We start from the raw sequence: 15,606 nt of genomic DNA on the forward strand, positions 1-15,606 counted from the left end.
ACAAACACAAATAAACTATCCACTTGGGGAAAGTATTGTTAACTGATATGTTTGGCCGAGATGTAGCTGGTAACACCTCAAGTTATTAGAGACAAATTAGTCTACAGTACATAGTAGCTAACACCAAGAGTTATCAGAGACAAATTAGTCTACAGTACATAATAGGTAACACCAAGAGTTATCAGAGACAAATTAGTCTACTGTACATAGTAGGTAACACCAAGAGTTATTAGAGACAAATTAGTCTATAGTACATACAGTTGAATTCGGACGTTTACATACACCTTAGCCAAATTTAAACTCAGTTTTTCTCAATTCCTGACATTTAGTCCTAGTAAAAATTCCCTGTCTCTGGTCAGTTAGGATCACCACTTTATTTTAAGAATGTGAAATATCAGAATAATAGTAGAGAGAATGACTTATTTCAGCTTTTATTTCTTTCATCACATTCCCAGTGGGTCAGAAGTTTACATACACTCAATAGTATTTGGTAGCATTGCCTTTAGATTGTTTAACTTGGGTCAAATGTTTCGGGTAGTCTTCCATAAGCTTCCCACATTAAGTTGGGTGAATTTTGGCCCATTCCTCCTGACAGAGCTGGTGTAACTGAGTCAGGTTTGTAGGCCTCCTTGCTCGCACACACTTTATCAGATCTGCCCACACATTTTCTATAGTATTGAGGTCAGGCCTTTGTGATGGCCACTCCAATACCTTGACTTTGTTGTCCTTAAGCCATTTTGCCACAACTTTGGAAGTATGCTTGGGGTCATTGTCCATTTGGAATTTTTTTCTGAGGTCTTGGCTGATTTATTTTGATTTCCCATGATGTCAAGCAAAGATGCACTGAGTTTGAAGGTAGGCCTTGAAATACATCCACACGTACACCACCAATTGACTCAAATGATGTCAATTAGCCTATCAGAAGCTTCTAAAGCCATGACATAATTTTCTGGAATTTTCCATGCTGCTTAAAGGCACAGTCAACTTGCCTGTAAACTTCTGACCCACTGGAATTGTGATGAAGTGAAATAATCTGTCTGTAAACAATTGTTAGAAAAATTACTTGTGTCATGCACAAAGTAGGTGTCCTAACCGACTTGCCAAAACTATAGTTTGTTTACAAGAAATTTGTGGAGTGGTTGAAAAACGAGTTTTAATGACTCCAACCTAAGTGTATGTAAACTTCCGACTTCAACTGTAGTTGGTAACAACAAGAGTTATCAAAGACTATATAGTACATAGTAGGTAACAACAAGAGTTATCAGAGACTATATAGTACATAGTAGGTAACAACAAGAGTTATCAGAGACTATATAGTACATAGTAGGTAACAACAAGAGTTATCAGAGACTTACCAGGCTATAGTACAAGAGGGAACTTTGCCTATCTCTCAAATGGCACCTTATGGGTCCTGGTCAAAAGTAGTGCACTATATAGGGAATAGGGTGCAATCTGTGACGTGCACTTTCTCTTTTCAACAGATAATTGGAGCCAAATGGAAAGATGGATGGAAAATCCACAAAATTGAATTACTATTGTAAAGAATTCTCCTTAGAACAAGGAAGAATAACAGGGATAAGAAACAGAATCTTCTATTATTTACAGCTCAGTCAATCTAGTCATCTATCAAGCTATTCCTGGGTTGAATTACAGGAATTATTGAAGTTCAGACAGTTCCTGTGGCCATTGAGGCTTTCCTATTCTTTTATATAAGTTCTGTAATATGTTGATTGTATCGCAAATCTTTCATATCAGGTATTGTAATCTTACAGTCTATTCAAATGAGACACAGGCATGAGGAATAACATCTTGTTCTATGTTAAAAGTACAGCACAGTAAATCAGCCTCCAACTGCTACTGCAGCGTACAGTGAGAAATCTGTCCCTTCTGTTAGGTCAAACCTGTTGATCAATAGGAGAATGATGATTTATCTGTGTCTAAATGCAGACAGTTGTTTGTGTTTGTGTGTGTGTTTTAGCCACTACCTCCACCACCATGCTCCACCCCACTCCCAACCACCCACCTCTCCCACACACTGGCCGCCGGTCTGGTGCGCATGAGACCCTCAGACACACTTAATGAGATTATGGTAATATCATTTATCAGCACTGACCTGGGGCCTGTGCCAGGTTCCTTCCACATCCTGAGTCAAAGGCAGGGAGGAGGGAGCAAACACACACACTTGCACACATATACATACAGTACATATGCAGGCACACACACACACACACACACACACACACACACACACACACACACACACACACACACACACACACACACACACACACACACACACACACACACACACACACACACACACACACACACACACACACACACACACACACACACACACACACACACAGTGAGCTCAATATGGGTTGACTGCCTCCAGTAGACTGGCCTGGCCTAGCCTGGACCCTTGGCACAGGGGCATTTCCTCATAGGGCGGCACAAGATGGATGTTAAGAGGGCAAAGACACACTGGCACTTCCTGAGCCTGATTCCCCAATGGCACCCTACTACATATGTAGTGTACTACTTTTGACCCGTTCCTACAGGGAAAGGGTGCCATTTGGGATGCAGATGGGGTCTAAGGCTGTGTCAGAACACTAGCTGTCTGCCTACCTTATCGTAAAATAGTGAACAACAGTGACTGTGACTGTTCTGGTATATGAATAGTATATATAGTGAAGTTATCATTACTCATTGTGTATTTATGTGTTGTGCTATCATTTATCTCTCTGCATTGTTAGCAAGGGCCCATAAGAAAGCATTTCACTGTTAGTGTACACCCTTTGTTTACGAAGCATGTGACTGTAGTTATACAATGAGTGGACAAAACATTAGGAACACCTGCTCTTTCCGTGACATAGACTGACCAGGGGAATCCAGGTGAAAGCTATGATCACTTATTGATGTCACTTGATACATCTACTTCAATCAGTGTAGATGAAGGGGAGCTGAAAGGTTAAAGAAGGAGTTTCAAGCCTTGAGACATGGATTGTGTATGAGTACCATTTTTTCACGCTCAACAGTTTCTCGTGTGTATTAAGAATGGTCCACCACCCAAAGGACATCCAATATTAGGAAGGTGTTCTTAATGTTTTGTAACATCAGTGTAAATCCTGACCATAGAGATGGTGACGGAGGATGTGACTTGCAGGTTGCCATACACAAGTTTGCCGGTTTGAATCCCATATCAACCCTAATCACATTTCTTACCTAAATGATCCCATAACTTTAAACAATTGGAATTACTTTTCTAAACTTAACTAATCACATGGTAGACTTGAGGTAAGTGTAGTTTGTCATCCACTCCCACCATAATACTAATCACAGGTATGGTAGACTTGAGGTAAGTCTAGTTTGTCATCCACTCCCACCATAATACTAATCACATGGTAGACTTGAGGTAAGTCTAGTTTGTCATCCACTCCCACCATAATACTAATCACATGGTAGACTTGAGGTAAGTCTAGTTTGTCATCCACTCTCACCATAATACTAATCACATGGTAGACTTGAGGTAAGTCTAGTTTGTCATCCACTCTCACCATAATACTAATCACATGGTAGACTTGAGGTAAGTCTAGTTTGTCATCCACTCCCACCATAATACTAATCACATGGTAGACTTGAGGTAAGTCTAGTTTGTCATCCACTCCCACCATAATACTAATCACATGGTAGACTTGAGGTAAGTCTAGTTTGTCATCCACTCCCACCATAATACTAATCACATGGTAGACTTGAGGTAAGTCTAGTTTGTCATCCACTCTCACCATAATACTAATCACATGGTAGACTTGAGGTAAGTCTAGTTTGTCATCCACTCCCACCATAATACTAATCACATGGTAGACTTGAGGTAAGTCTAGTTTGTCATCCACTCCCACCATAATACTAATCACATGGTAGACTTGAGGTAAGTCTAGTTTGTCATCCACTCTCACCATAATACTAATCACATGGTAGACTTGAGGTAAGTCTAGTTTGTCATCCACTCTCACCATAATACTAATCACATGGTAGACTTGAGGTAAGTCTAGTTTGTCATCCACTCCCACCATAATACTAATCACAGGTATGGTAGACTTGAGGTAAGTCTAGTTTGTCATCCACTCCCACCATAATACTAATCACATGGTAGACTTGAGGTAAGTCTAGTTTGTCATCCACTCCCACCATAATACTAATCACATGGTAGACTTGAGGTAAGTCTAGTTTGTCATCCACTCTCACCATAATACTAATCACATGGTAGACTTGAGGTAAGTCTAGTTTGTCATCCACTCTCACCATAATACTAATCACATGGTAGACTTGAGGTAAGTCTAGTTTGTCATCCACTCCCACCATAATACTAATCACATGGTAGACTTGAGGTAAGTCTAGTTTGTCATCCACTCCCACCATAATACTAATCACATGGTAGACTTGAGGTAAGTCTAGTTTGTCATCCACTCCCACCATAATACTAATCACATGGTAGACTTGAGGTAAGTCTAGTTTGTCATCCACTCTCACCATAATACTAATCACATGGTAGACTTGAGGTAAGTCTAGTTTGTCATCCACTCCCACCATAATACTAATCACATGGTAGACTTGAGGTAAGTCTAGTTTGTCACATCCACTCCCACCATAATACTAATCACATGGTAGACTTGAGGTAAGTCTAGTTTGTCATCCACTCTCACCATAATACTAATCACATGGTAGACTTGAGGTAAGTCTAGTTTGTCATCCACTCCCACCATAATACTAATCACATGGTAGACTTGAGGTAAGTCTAGTTTGTCATCCACTCCCACCATAATACTAATCACATGGTAGACTTGAGGTAAGTCTAGTTTGTCATCCACTCTCACCATAATACTAATCACATGGTAGACTTGAGGTAAGTCTAGTTTGTCATCCACTCTCACCATAATACTAATCACATGGTAGACTTGAGGTAAGTCTAGTTTGTCATCCACTCCCACCATAATACTAATCACATGGTAGACTTGAGGTAAGTCTAGTTTGTCATCCACTCCCACCATAATACTAATCACATGGTAGACTTGAGGTAAGTCTAGTTTGTCATCCACTCCCACCATAATACTAATCACATGGTAGACTTGAGGTAAGTCTAGTTTGTCATCCACTCTCACCATAATACTAATCACATGGTAGACTTGAGGTAAGTCTAGTTTGTCATCCACTCCCACCATAATACTAATCACATGGTAGACTTGAGGTAAGTCTAGTTTGTCATCCACTCCCACCATAATACTAATCACATGGTAGACTTGAGGTAAGTCTAGTTTGTCATCCACTCTCACCATAATACTAATCACATGGTAGACTTGAGGTAAGTCTAGTTTGTCATCCACTCTCACCATAATACTAATCACATGGTAGACTTGAGGTAAGTCTAGTTTGTCATCCACTCCCACCATAATACTAATCACATGGTAGACTTGAGGTAAGTCTAGTTTGTCATCCACTCCCACCATAATACTAATCACCAGATGCAGCAAGTTTTCAACTTAAGGGTATTGTTCCCTTGGCAACGCACCTCATGACTGGCCAGCCAGTGCTGGCTTCTGGTTGTGTGTGTGTGTGTGTGTGTGTGCGTGCGTGTGTGTGTGTGTGTGTGTGTGTGTGTGTGTGTGTGTGTGTGTGTGTGTGTGTGTGTGTGTGTGTGTGTGTGTGCGTGCGTGCGTGCGTGCGTGCGCGTGCGTGCGTGTGTGTGTGTGTGTGCTGCGGGGTTGAACTAAGGACCATTTGATCACTGTGATTTAGATAGAGTTTCCTCTAGGGGCTGTGTGTTGGTTTTAGCCAGTCTTTTATGGAGTAGCTGGCCATTGAAAAGTAACCTAGATGGGGGGTCAATTCAAAATGTCCCTTGTGTTCAGTCCAAATGGGGGAAGATGGCTTGATAGGAAAAGAGAAAATGCCGAGAATTAGGAAGCTAACGTTTTAGCTTGAAACATCGACTGTAGTGTACTAGACAGCGATTAAAAAGAATACTTGCTGTTAAAGAAATTAATAACGATGAGACACTATGGGGAATTGTGAAATAGATGTTGAAGTTGTCATCAAAAAAAGTTTGTATTCAGTGTTTTGACCCCCAAGCATGTTTCAGAATGAGAGCTTCTAAGTTCCTGTTGTTTTTCATTTCATCCATTGTGCAGTTTAATGAATTTGCAACACACACTACTCCAAATCAAAAGCAGAATATCAATAGGATTTTCCTCTTTCATGTTCAGCACTTCCATTAAAGACATGCAAACACATGTGCACACACACCAACATACACCCAGCCACCCCACAATCTGTACTGTCTGTCTTATTTAGTCTCATGTCACTTTGTTTTTCAGATTTTATTGTCATTCAGTCTCCAAGGGTGATTGGCCAGATTTGGATCCTTTCTTTCCCTCTTCCTTGTTGTCCTCAGAAATACCACCCATTGGGTTCGGAAGGGTCAGGCGTCCCTGTAGAATATTAATGGGCTCGTTCTGGGAAAACTGCCCATGGAGAGGCAAAGAGATGCCTGCCTGGACAATGAAGAGAGGGAGAAAAATGTGCTCTTGTTTCCGATCCTCCTCAGGAACATTCATCAGCCCAATCCTGCTTTTCAGGGGTAGCACTGGGACCGCATCCATACTGTACATATTGACAAACTGGACTAAGCTGCTGCTGTAGACATGCATCTCTCTCTCTCTCTCTCTCTCTCTCTCTCTCTCTCTCTCTCTCTCTCTCACACACACACACACACACACACACACACACACACACACACACACACACACACACACACACACACACACACACACACACACACAAACACACACTACCATGGCTGAGCTGACAAAATGCTTGAGGGAAGCTCATCATAGGTTAATGCAAATCCATGAATGTATTTATTATTCTCAGGATTATTCCTGTAACAGTATGTTTGAGGGGATTCTTCCAATCTATTTTCAACATTCTATCATCTCTACTGTCACAGTAAAGCACAGTCACAACTGCTGATGTAAAAAGGGATTCATAAATTAAATTGATTGAGATTGATTGATCCCCAATGTTTCTATTTCCTTCATTACAACTATTGTTGTCCTCCTTTGCCCCTGTGAATGTGGGTGTATGGAGAAGTTTCCCTTAGACGCTGTACCTGGATCAGTTTTGCATCATCCCCACTAAGGGTTAATGTAAGGCTTGGGCAAGGGGAAGCTGATCCTAGATCTGTACCTTGGCGGAAACATCGCCCTGGATCGTGAATATATTTCCTTGTATTACGTATTCATTGCACTTCCTTGTGGACGGCTGTTGTGAAGCTGATGGGTTATGTCCCTTACTCTGTTTGTCTACTACTGGGTGAGGCTCCAATGTGGCCATGGCAGTGCCCCTTCAATGAGTCACAGCCATGCTAGCAGCAAGAAGGGAAAGCCTCGCAGTCTGATGTCATTTCCTGCTTGGGTCTGGGCTATTAGGCTGTTACGGCACATGACACACTAATCTGATGAAATCCAGTGAAAGTGGTCCATGGTCACTGCCCTAGTTTTATTTCAGGGTGAGCAGCACCCTCTGTTACAGCCCACAGTATTGTAATGACCAGGGACTCTGTACAGCCCACAGTATTGTAATGATCAGGGACTCTGTTACAGCCCACAGTATTGTAATGATCAGGGACTCTGTTACAGCCCACAGTATTGTAATGACCAGGGACTCTGTTACAGCCCACAGTATTGTAATGATCAGGGACTCTGTACAGCCCACAGCATTGTAATGACCAGGGACTCTGTTACAGCCCACAGCATTGTAATGACCAGGGACTCTGTTACAGCCCACAGTATTGTAATGACCAGGGACTCTGTTACAGCCCACAGTATTGTAATGATCAGGGACTCTGTACAGCCCACAGCATTGTAATGACCAGGGACTCTGTTACAGCCCACAGCATTGTAATGACCAGGGACTCTGTTACAGCCCACAGTATTGTAATGACCAGGGACTCTGTTACAGCCCACAGTATTGTAATGATCAGGGACTCTGTACAGCCCACAGTATTGTAATGATCAGGGGCTCTGTTACAGCCCACAGTATTGTAATGACCAGGGACTCTGTTACAGCCCACAGTATTGTAATGACCAGGGACTCTGTTACAGCCCACAGTATTGTAATGACCAGGGACTCTGTTACAGCCCACAGTATTGTAATGACCAGGGACTGTGGATATTTCTGTGCACATTTCTGCATGACTGTGTGCGATCCTGTTTCACACACACACATGCATGCCGCACTCACACACACACACACACACACACACACATGGTAGGAGTGTGTGTTGATGATTTTCTCAGATGTCTTGGACATTAGTTATTATTGCCTTCTCTCTGTGCTGTTTTTGAGAAAAGGTGTGAGGTCCAGAGCAAGGCTGCTGTTGGGAAATGACAGGACTGGAGGAAGAGGAAAAGCCGAACCCTGTATGACGCCAGAAGAATCACTGTTCCATCTGTGTTCAATGACAATAGTACAGACTACATTCAATTCACTAATTACTGTTTCTCTGTATAATCTCTCCACCTCTGTTTCTCTTCTATCTGTGTCTATCCCCATCTCCCCCCTCTCTCTCCCTCTCTCTCTCTCCCCCCTCTCTTCCTTCTCACCCCCTTCTTTCTCTCTCTCTCTCACCACTCTTCCATTCTCTCCCTGGTTTTCCTCCTTTCCAGTGGACCATCCTCGGCTGCTCTCTCCTAACCTCTGCCCCCTGCCCCCTCAGCCCCCCTGCCCTCCTCAGCCCCATTCCCCCCTACCCCGCTGCCCTGCTCCTGGTCTGGGCCACTGCAGAGAGGCAGTGATGGATGTGCCTCAGGGGATCTCTGGGGGTCTTGGCACGAGGGGTCTGGGTCTTACACAGTCTGCTGCCTCCTGCTGTGGGGAAGAGGGAAAGAGGGGAAGCTGTCAACCTCCCCGTTAACCAAAAACACTTCTACATAACCAGGCTGGTGGTCAAGCAGACCACCATCCCCAACTCAGACACTACTGTTTACTACATTACCACACTGCAGACACCAGACATGGGCTGGGATTCTACACCTTTAAAGGTCAAGTTCAGTGTGGTCTGTATAGCACTTTGTAACATCGGCTGATGTAAAAATGGCTTTATAAATACGTTTGATTGATTGATTGGTTTGTTTGAGCCGGCCATGGTGAGATGGGTATCTTGTACGACACTGTTTAATTCCCCTGTTTTTGTCTGATGTCATTGGTGCATTATATTTTACATTTGGGCACTTCTCTATTCTAACCTTTGATGCACAGTTAAAGTTCCCTATACAGGACCAGTATAGTATTCATTCATGGCACACTAAGGCGGTGCATATTACTGGTTCCAGGTCAGCTTGCAAGGTACGATGACAATAAAAGAGTTGGCTACAACACACTATGAGACCCGGCTTTGGGCAATCAGCCAGGGAGTCCACAGATCTCAGTATACATTATAGAGTATTATGAAATAGGGGGTGAGTGCTATCAGTCCAGTATGTACAGCCAGTCAGTGAGGTAGTGAGGTAGTGGTGGGTTGGTGGTAGAGATCCAGTCCACTTGACGTGAGGACAGAGATGTCACCCGAGACCCTACCTCTAACGTTCAACATGAAAGCAACATTCTCTCAACATGAAGTTCCCCAACCTAGCCACTGATTGTGTTTACATTGTCATTGATTTATAGAGGGTGGCGCAATCCCATTATGTTATGGCTGGTAATGAATAAACAGAATTTAATGTGCAGTTTGTTTCTCTAAGCAGTGGGGTATACATGGTGGGGGAAGGGGTGTGGACATACATCATCCCAATAGGCCGTAGGACTGATGGCCCGGTGACCTCATGGTATGGGAAGCCTGCAGGACAGGATGAAAGGAAGCTAGTAGCCCCCTGGCTCACCAACCAAGGAGTACGAACATAAAGAGTGGAGCAAGCTGACAATGTAAACATATTCAGGAACTCTAGGGAGGACAATGGAAGTTCGCTTTGAAAATCATTTGTAGTAACACTTTATTTGGATGGTCCATCTGTAGATGCTCATACTATCAAACTATCTGTTGATAAGCAACTGCTTGCTAAGGTTACGGTTAGGGAAATGTATAAAATAAGGGTTAGGTTTATGGTTAAGGTAAGGGTTAAGGTTAGTGTTATGGTTAAGGTAAGGGTTTAGGGTTAGGTTTATGGTTAAGGTAAGGGTTAAGGTTAGTGTTATGGTTAAGGTTAGGATTATGGTAAGGGTTAAAGTTAAGTTTGTTAAAACCTTTTGGACATTCCTTCATCAGGGTATTTTACATGATAAATGAATGTCAAATGTTGGCCTTGAAGAAGTTACACACGCAGGCCTATTCTGATTCTACAGTGGTATTATCTACGTAGTTGACAGGTTATAGCATAGGAACTGGCTAGTCTATTTACATGGATTCAATGTTGTACAATGTTAAAATTGTTTTGTGTTTTGTTTCTACTTTAGATAGTTTTTCTTTATTTTATAAGTTAAGTGTTTTCTCCTGTTTGATGTTCTGCAGTGGTTCTGACCTCCTTTTTAATGTGATTCTGAGTCATTAGATGACTTCTCCATGTTACTGTTTTCTCTCAGCGTGGGTCGACTTCCCTTACAAAGCATTGCATTATGGGTATAAAGGAACCCCACTGCTCCTAAGTTGACATGATGTAGTGGATAAAACTGTTCACCCCCCTGCTAGGGTGCATGTACATACTGCATCTAGAATAACATTCTCTGAATATCTGAAACAGAACCACAGAGTTTATTTTCAATATGTTTTCTTTTATTGAAACAATAAAATACAAAAGATAAGCTTCTTTTAAGACAATGGCGTGTTTTACCTAGGAAAACAAGAATTCAGTTGAATTACAAAGATGCCAACATGAGAACTGAGATATGGAATAGAGAATAAAGAACACAACTTTTTTCAACAACAAAAAAGTATGCTGGTGATTCTATAGAAAGACTGCAGCCACAGCTCCAATAACCATGATAGACATCTTCACACTGCAGCCACAGCTCCAATAACCATGATAGACATCTTCACACTGCAGCCACAGCTCCAATAACCATGATATCCATATCCGTCAGAATAAAACAATGCCCAGCTTTTTCTTTTTTCCATATTTCAGATCAAGTCTGATCACAATTCATCTGTACACAACTAGATCATCAAAATAACTATTTCAACTGAAAACATTTACAAATTATAAATAAACAAAGATGCTTAGAACAATCTGTACCACATGGAAACAGCTAACCCATCTGCAGAAGAGTTCATATTTTCTCATCTCAATTAGTCCTTAAAAAGGAATAAAATGCAAAATAGTTATTACTTTTCAAATAAAATTAATTGCTAATGAATAAATTAGATGTTAAGACTGTAAAGAATAAGAGGCCAGAGGAACGACAACTGGAAGGGAGACTGCTGGGGGTCAAAGGCCACTTCCTGTATCTCTCCACAGACAGGAAGTGAGAACTCAGCTGTGGTTTCTAGGCTACACTGCTGCGCTAGCATCGCTAATGTAAAGAGTCTCTCTACTGCGCTTCAACAGGCACCAACGGCATGAAGGCAATACAAAGCATTTCTCAGTCACATCTACCAACACAGTCAGTAAGGCCCCTGGTGTAAACTATATGGCACTTTCTAATGCTATTAGCATTCCCAACACAATAACTTGCGCTGATGTGTTAATTGCTAACGCAGCAACAAGAAAATAGCGATAATTTGTCTAATTCACTGATGACATGGTCACATAATAAGTCACGGCCATAAACTATTTAAACACCAACTTTGCTCAGTTCTTATAAGATCTCGTAAACAATTACAGTAAGATATGTACATGAGAATCAAAGCAGAATGTATTAAAAGAGGACAGGCAGTGAGTAGGGGGACTATTTTCTTTTGACTTCCTGTTCCTGTACAAAAATACATGAGCGAGAAGTAAGGCCGCGGAGGACGTTGTTCACCTAAAGCATCTCTTCCTCATTAAACGTATAAATCCCCCGAAAGATATAGTACCAAAAGACAGTTCAGAACACATACACAGTACATACTAAAATATTTATAACAAATATATCCTCACGGAGGATTCCTCTTTTCAAAACGGAGTTTCTTTTAACATTATACCTATAAAAATATAATCACAACTCCGAGCGTTAAAAAAGGCACTGTCGTGAGCCGTTGTTCCCAAGATAATAAATGTTCATTACTTTGAAAAAGTTCTTGATTGTTTTTATATTGGCGGTGGAGGGTGTGTTGGCGTAGAGGCTTGTGGGCCCCCGAGGATTCTGGGAGATAAGAGTCTCTGGTAGGAGATGGGTTCTTATGGGACAGTCTGTGCTAAGGGCTGACCTCTAACTTCTGGACTCTCAGGGCCTGGAGAGCTGTGTGTAGACAGGCTGCTGCTCCCAGTGCTGTGGACTGTGGGTCTGGGTGGGCACCGAGGGCACTCCGGTGGGGTCGGCGATGGGGGTATACATGGGCCTCTGGCTGGGGCTCATATAGCTGCTGAAGGAATAAAGCCCTGAGCCTTGGGCACCTGCATGGCTATAATAGGAGTTGGCGCCGCCCTGGTGATCAGAATAGTCATACTGGGCGCGGGTAATGGAGGGGTAGGATGAGGCACTGTAGTGCTGCAGGTTGAATGAACCATAGGTGACATGCTGGGGAGGGGAGCCCTGCTGCTCACTGTAGTGACTGGGGCTCAGCTGCTCCGTCTTGATCTGAGTGGTTCTCCCCTGGCTCTGGCCTTGCTCTCCCCCAGTACCTCCACCTCCACTCAGGATGGAGATGGGCTGCTGCTGCTTGGACATCCAGCCATGGCCTCCAGCACCCACCTGGCCAATGGAGTTAGAGCTGATGCCGCGGTAGCTGCCCGTGTAGCTCGTCTGGGCGCCGTTGATGCCAGGCATGCCAGGGTGCCCGTGGGGCGGTAAGTACTGGTCGAACTCATGGACATCGAAGGCTTCGATGTTGGAGATGACGTCGCTGCTCAGCTCGCCGATATCCACGTCTCGGAAGTCGATGTTGAGCTGGCGGCCCGTGCCCTCTTGCAGGGGGCGGCCCTCACGCTTCAGGTCGGCCTTGCCCACAGCCAGGTCTGTTTTGGGGGTGGTCGGTGGTGTAGGTGGGCCCTGGGACTGGCCTGCTGGTCGAAAAACAAAGAGTTCATCTCACTGCACACCATCATGATATTATTGACACAAATGATGCAACCAGGGAGCTAATAAAGATATGCTTGGAAATTAAGAAAGTGCAGATAAGATTTCGGAGTTTCCCGCCATGAAGGGAATGGTGCCATTATCTAATGTGCTTTAAAGAGGAAGAGATAAGTGGGCAGAGTAAAGACAGGTGGTAGATTTGCATGATGGCTTGTAAAAACCACAAATCATTGACATGTGTGTTAGTTCATGAGAGCCCTAAAGGCACTGATATTCACGTTCTGAATAGGATAGTAGAGGCATTTACAATATAAAGATATATATATAAATATAACTCTTATTTCACCGGCATAATAGTGATTCCCATTCTGCTTTAACATGATTATATTATAACATGATTATATCGACCAAAAGCAAGTTTGAGTAAACCTGGTATTATCTAGAACGACAATTTAATGAATTGTTCGAATGAATTGTTCTTACCTGAATGTTCACTGGGAGAATGCACTTCTCCCATGCTGGACTCGGGCGAGTCGGCTTGCTGGAGAGCTTTAAAGATGTCACCGGAAGAGATGTGGGTTTGTTCGCCGTCCTCTGGCTCGCTCTGCCCGTTCTTCACGGATTTTCTCCTTCTGGGCTGGTACTTGTAGTCCGGGTGATCTTTCTTGTGCTGCACCCTCAAGCGTTCAGCCTCCTCTACGAACGGACGCTTCTCGCCTTCGTTGAGTAATCTGGAACAAGTATCGTATTATATTACACGTTTTCGAAGTGTTGAAACAAGTACTGTAATTATTACTATTATTATTAAGATGTTATTATTATAGCCCAATATTTGAAAACTACAAATTCGAATCGAATTTATGCCCATAGTTTACACTATTGAATTGCAAATGTAGCTAGCTATACACCATATATCTTTCCAAATAACAGATTCACACTGCTATTAATTCAAGCTTTATCTAAGAAGCTATTTGTGAATAGCACAATATTAGGTGATCAAATTAAAAATATCCTCAACGGCGGGGAAAAGTGATGATAAGGAGTTGTAACCTACCTCCAGAGTTTCCCCAGGGTTTTGCTGAGTTCTGCATTGTGGAGATGTGGGTACTGGTCCGCCAGTTTCCTCCGGGCGGCTTGAGCCCACACCATGAACGCGTTCATGGGTCTCTTGACATGGGGCTTGTTTTTGCTGGAGCCGTTCAGTCGGACGGGCATGGGCACCAAAGTCCAGTCGTAACCCTTCAGCACCTGAGACACCGCATCTCTGATACATACAGGGAACTTGTCTTGGTCAGCCTTCTTGAACTCGCCGAGCACGCCGTCTGGACCCAGTAAGAGATGATTATCGGACGGCCTGGTATTCTCGGTGTCGGAACCGGAGCCAGACGGGCACGGCGAGCCGACCGAATCCTCAGACATGCTGGGGCTTGGAGCGTCAGAGAAACACTTCTCCTGTTCGTCTGTCATCTTCAGGAAGGGGTCGAGTAGATTCATGCGAAAAAAATGACCGCTGAGCTAATGCAATGAATTGCTCTTGGAGGGAAAAATTCCTTCCTATCAAGACTTTAGAATCCAACTGCTGCTGTGCCCACGGGCTGCAATGAATGTCACTGAGTTCGGTGCGCAAATTGGTTGACAAAGATGCACTCCTGCAAACTGTCAGAATGTTAATGTGAAGTCCTTTCAAAAGTCGCCTATTCAAAGCACGTTTTCTTGCGACCCGATGGAATAGGCACGCTGCAAACGCACTCTAATGTATACTTCTCTTGGAAATAAAACAATTTCTGACATAAAGTCGCAATTTAATGTTCGCGTCAAACTTCCAAGATCATTGAGAGAATTATGAATACACTTTCAGTGTGAAGCCTGTATTTATAGACTGGTCCAAGTCAGGAAGGAAGCGATTGGGTGAACATTTTTAGGAGGCGGAGACGAAATTTGACTCTGCGCTCCCCCCAATCTTCAGTCAACAACAGAGAGAGGGACATAACATCAAATAAAACATGTTAATTTGTTAAATTATTTTTACTTTATCGGAAAATGTTCATTTATTCAATAATTCATAATTTATTCCTTTATAAGCATGTAATCATAGAGTCATATTGCCTAGATACTTGTTTGTGTTCATTATTGGTATATTTTACTCAAAAAACGAAATATACAAATGTTCAAATATATATTGTCTGGTATAACCACCAGTTTGTCATGTGTCCATCTTTCGATTAAAGTATTAAACATAAAAACATGACCAACTCTATTGTCTTATTCGAGTACATTTTCTTACTTTATTGTTTGTTTTTATTTATTGTAGCACTTGTATTTTCAATAGAAACAAACTAAATTAATTCTGAAAATACATCTACGAGGATGTAGAGTTTCGTTTTGAAATGGATACTAGAC

General features: G+C 42.6%; 1 protein-coding gene across 2 annotated transcripts; it reads right to left on the reverse strand.

Moving 5' to 3' along the window:
• Positions 1-10,785: 10,785 nt before the first annotated feature.
• On the reverse strand, positions 10,786-15,054 carry LOC139421572 (transcription factor Sox-9-A-like). Of its 2 annotated transcripts, none has more exons than XM_071172600.1 (3): positions 14,261-15,054; positions 13,690-13,937; positions 10,786-13,190 (listed from the first exon to the last, which is right to left on the reverse strand). In XM_071172600.1, the coding sequence occupies exons 1-3, from the start codon at positions 14,698-14,700 to the stop codon at positions 12,415-12,417; spliced, it is 1,464 nt and encodes a 487-aa protein (XP_071028701.1). In that variant the 5' UTR covers positions 14,701-15,054; the 3' UTR covers positions 10,786-12,414. The 2 variants fall into 2 exon arrangements, with proteins under 2 accessions (XP_071028701.1, XP_071028700.1); XM_071172599.1 differs by having other exon boundaries at positions 10,789-13,193.
• Between the last annotated feature and the right edge of the window lie 552 nt (positions 15,055-15,606).

The sequence above is a fragment of the Oncorhynchus clarkii genome, chromosome 12 (genome assembly GCF_045791955.1).
Source record: "Oncorhynchus clarkii lewisi isolate Uvic-CL-2024 chromosome 12, UVic_Ocla_1.0, whole genome shotgun sequence".
Lineage (NCBI taxonomy): Eukaryota > Metazoa > Chordata > Actinopteri > Salmoniformes > Salmonidae > Oncorhynchus > Oncorhynchus clarkii.

Coding starts and splice junctions, on each gene's coding strand:
- LOC139421572 (XM_071172599.1), bottom strand. CDS start 14,700: ATGAATCTACTCGACCCCTTCCTGAAGATGACAGACGAACAGGAGAAG. Junction 13,938..14,260: donor ACCCTGGGGAAACTCTGGAG/GTAGGTTACAAC, acceptor TACTTGTTCCAG/ATTACTCAACGAAGGCGAGA. Junction 13,194..13,689: donor TTCTCCCAGTGAACATTCAG/GTAAGAACAATT, acceptor TTTTTCGACCAG/CAGGCCAGTCCCAGGGCCCA.